Genomic DNA, 2,769 nt, shown 5'->3' with positions numbered 1-2,769 from the left:
GTGCGCGGAGCTCCACGAGGCGCTTGTAAATCTTCAGCTCATACGTGTCCCACGTGTTGGTGCCATTACCACAAGGCGTCTTACGGGTGGTGATCCTCAGCTTGCGCGTCGGGAGGCGCAGCGGGCCACGCAGCTCCACCTTCTCGTTGCGGGCGTGTAGCAGCAGCTCCGCCATCACGTTCTCCACCGCCTTTGCGTTGCGGCTCGTCATCTTCACCAGCACGCGCTGTGTCTCCTGCAGAGGGACCTGGTCCTTCTTAACGTAGGCCATTCGTTCGTGATCACACCTGCGCGGGGCAACGCAAGCAGGCAAGGAGAAAGCAAAACAAAGCGGGACAAAAGAAAGAAGAAGAAGACAAAGCATAAAGGGAGACTGCAGCGAGAGAGACGCCAGGCCAACAAACAAACAAACACAAAAACACACAAAAAAAAAACGAACATTCTTCGTGGCGCAATGGAACGGCAGCACCATCACGCGGAGACACTACTTCTTCTCTTTAAAAAAAATTCGGGGTTTTCTTTTTATCTCGCTCCTTCTGCGAGAACATCCAATCCTGCGGCGGAACCTGTACAGTTTCATCTGACGAAAATATTAGCTGCTCTGTACCTTTGGCCTTCCGTTTAAGTGCAGCCCGATACGCCGTGTCCACAACAGGGTCTTTGTGATCCTTCATGTGCTCGTATGCCGCTAGGACCATCTCAAGAATAGAGTCCGGCACGTCAAAGTCCTCAGGGTAGGACCGAACCAATTTGTCCTCCAGCACACGCTTCTCTTCGTACCGCGAGATGCTCTCAAGGCGAGCAAAGCGCATAAGGACGGCATGCCACTGCTCGCGAAGGTACGCAGCCTCAATAAGTAGGCGCATCTTGTCAAAGGTCTCGGGGCACTCGCGCTCCCGCATTTCTCTATTAAGGTGATCAAAGTTCTTCCAATCCCGCCGCCGCATACAGCAACGCAAAAGGGCGAGGTACACTATTACGCCACCACCCTGCATCACTGGAATCTGCGCAAATCGCTGGGCCTCTGCGAAGGAGGCGCACCCCTCAATACGAGCTGCAAGTGCCACTCTAAACAGCTGGGAGGATATCGGTCGATTGTCTTTGTGCATGACGTCAAGAATCCGTATGGCTTCCTCCCACCGTCCGACCATGGCGCACGACCGCAGCGGGGATTCGTAATCCTGCTGGTACATGGTCACCCTGTTGTTTCGCATCGCGTCAAAGAGGGAAACAGCAAGGACCCACCCACTGGACTGCCGTCCGGGGTCGGTTCTTTCCGCTGCAACGCACTCCTCGCAGGAGACGAGTGCCAGGCGAACGCTGCGCTCATCCGGTGGTGAGCGGGTGGCAATCATCTGCTGCATCTGCTTCACCACATGGGCGTATTTCCCGTGTCGATAACACACACGGATTACCGCGTCGTGTGCCTCAGGAGGTATGAGGACGTTCTGTTGCCCGCAGCGGCAAAGAAAGCGCAGACACTCCTCCCACTTGTCGCCAATTTCCCAAAGGCGCGCCACAAGCTCCACCATAATGGGGGTCAACGCATTGTGCCCCGAAAACCACGCATGGTCCCGTTGGAGTACAAGAATCTCCCGTAGAGCCATTCCCACGGCAGCGAGGCATCATCTTTGTTTTCGTCTTTGTCCGTCGCCGCGTTCCCATCGCCAGGAGGGTTGGGCCGGCGACTCCCGCGAGGGCGTTGGGACGCCGCCAACGCAGCGCGAAGATATTCGGTTGTGAGATCCGCCTTAACAACAGGCACATGCGCCCCGTTGCTCGCCAAGAGCGCTGCGTCCCGTTTCCACAGCCGCACAAACTGCTCGTGGGCTTCCCTAAAATCCCCGCACTCCGCGCAAGCGGCCATGAAGGCTACATGCACCTGCAGCGAACGCGGCTTGTGAAGTTCGCGATGAAAATCGGTGTAGAGATTCCGCGCGACATCCAGCCTTCCGCGAAGGCTGCAGCGTCGGATCGCGTCACACAACATCTCGCTGCTTGGAATGAGGTTTTGACGTGCCGCATCCCTGAGAGCAGCAACAGACGCCAACCATTGCGAAGCGTGCTGGTGTTGGTCAAGAAAGGCTTTGAGCTTGGCAAGCCGCGCTGCATCCCGTCGAGCCAATAGTTTGTCGCTGCGGAGCTTGCTACCCACGAGCTCCGCGTATCCAACTCTCTTGTGCATTCACACCCAGCAGCGACGCGCAGCACGCATGAACACAACCACCGCCAACAAAATATCCTTTGCCCTTCCCAGCCGAGGCTCACGGCGACAGCGTTGTAATATATATATATATATGCAAAACAGCAACAAGAAACAAAAAAAAAAGCCACCAATGCTAACTCATGCCAGAAGCAAACACCGGCAAAGAAACCAAGGGGACGTTGCAGCTCCAATGGGAAGCAGGGGGGCTGCAAATGAGCAAGACACAGAGAGAGTTTCTGTTTGTAGTTAAATGGAAACATGGAAGAAACAACAATAACAAAATGATGGTTATAATTGGCGTGACGACGCTGGGGAAAAAGAGTATCTTCCCACAGATGGCATGAAGCAGCTACGGCGGGGTGACCCGCCACTCCTCCTGCAGGGGCGAATTACTGGTCGTGTGGGATCGTGATGGCGACGTCCACGCCGGCGTCAATGGGGAAGGACGTGATCTTCTTCACCATCTCCGTTGGTGCGCGGAGCTCCACGAGGCGCTTGTAAATCTTCAGCTCGTACGTGTCCCACGTGTTGGTGCCATTACCGCAAGGCGTCTTACGGGTGGT

General features: G+C 55.6%; 3 protein-coding genes across 3 annotated transcripts, besides 1 other annotated feature; all 3 read right to left on the bottom strand.

Moving 5' to 3' along the window:
- Position 1: 1 nt before the first annotated feature.
- TraAM80_09730 (ribosomal protein S20) lies at positions 2 to 364 on the bottom strand (the record flags this gene model as incomplete). The annotated part of the gene is made up of 1 exon (XM_029386397.1): positions 2 to 364. A coding segment is annotated over one exon (363 nt), but the record flags the coding sequence as incomplete, so codon positions are not given.
- A 33-nt stretch (positions 365 to 397) lies between these two features.
- Positions 398 to 440: a microsatellite.
- A 57-nt stretch (positions 441 to 497) lies between these two features.
- TraAM80_09729 (uncharacterized protein) lies at positions 498 to 1,532 on the bottom strand (the record flags this gene model as incomplete). Its single annotated transcript, XM_029386396.1, has 1 exon — positions 498 to 1,532. The coding sequence occupies one exon, from the start codon at positions 1,530 to 1,532 to the stop codon at positions 498 to 500; it is 1,035 nt and encodes a 344-aa protein (XP_029233774.1).
- An 8-nt stretch (positions 1,533 to 1,540) lies between these two features.
- On the bottom strand, positions 1,541 to 2,185 carry TraAM80_09728 (uncharacterized protein; the record flags this gene model as incomplete). The annotated part of the gene is made up of 1 exon (XM_029386395.1): positions 1,541 to 2,185. The coding sequence occupies one exon, from the start codon at positions 2,183 to 2,185 to the stop codon at positions 1,541 to 1,543; it is 645 nt and encodes a 214-aa protein (XP_029233773.1).
- Positions 2,186 to 2,769: the final 584 nt, after the last annotated feature.

This window comes from Trypanosoma rangeli (assembly GCF_003719475.1).
Source record: "Trypanosoma rangeli strain AM80 chromosome Unknown Tra_15.4_contig_00664, whole genome shotgun sequence".
NCBI classification, from domain to species: domain Eukaryota; phylum Euglenozoa; class Kinetoplastea; order Trypanosomatida; family Trypanosomatidae; genus Trypanosoma; species Trypanosoma rangeli.
This window is presented reverse-complemented; position numbering and strand designations above follow the sequence as displayed.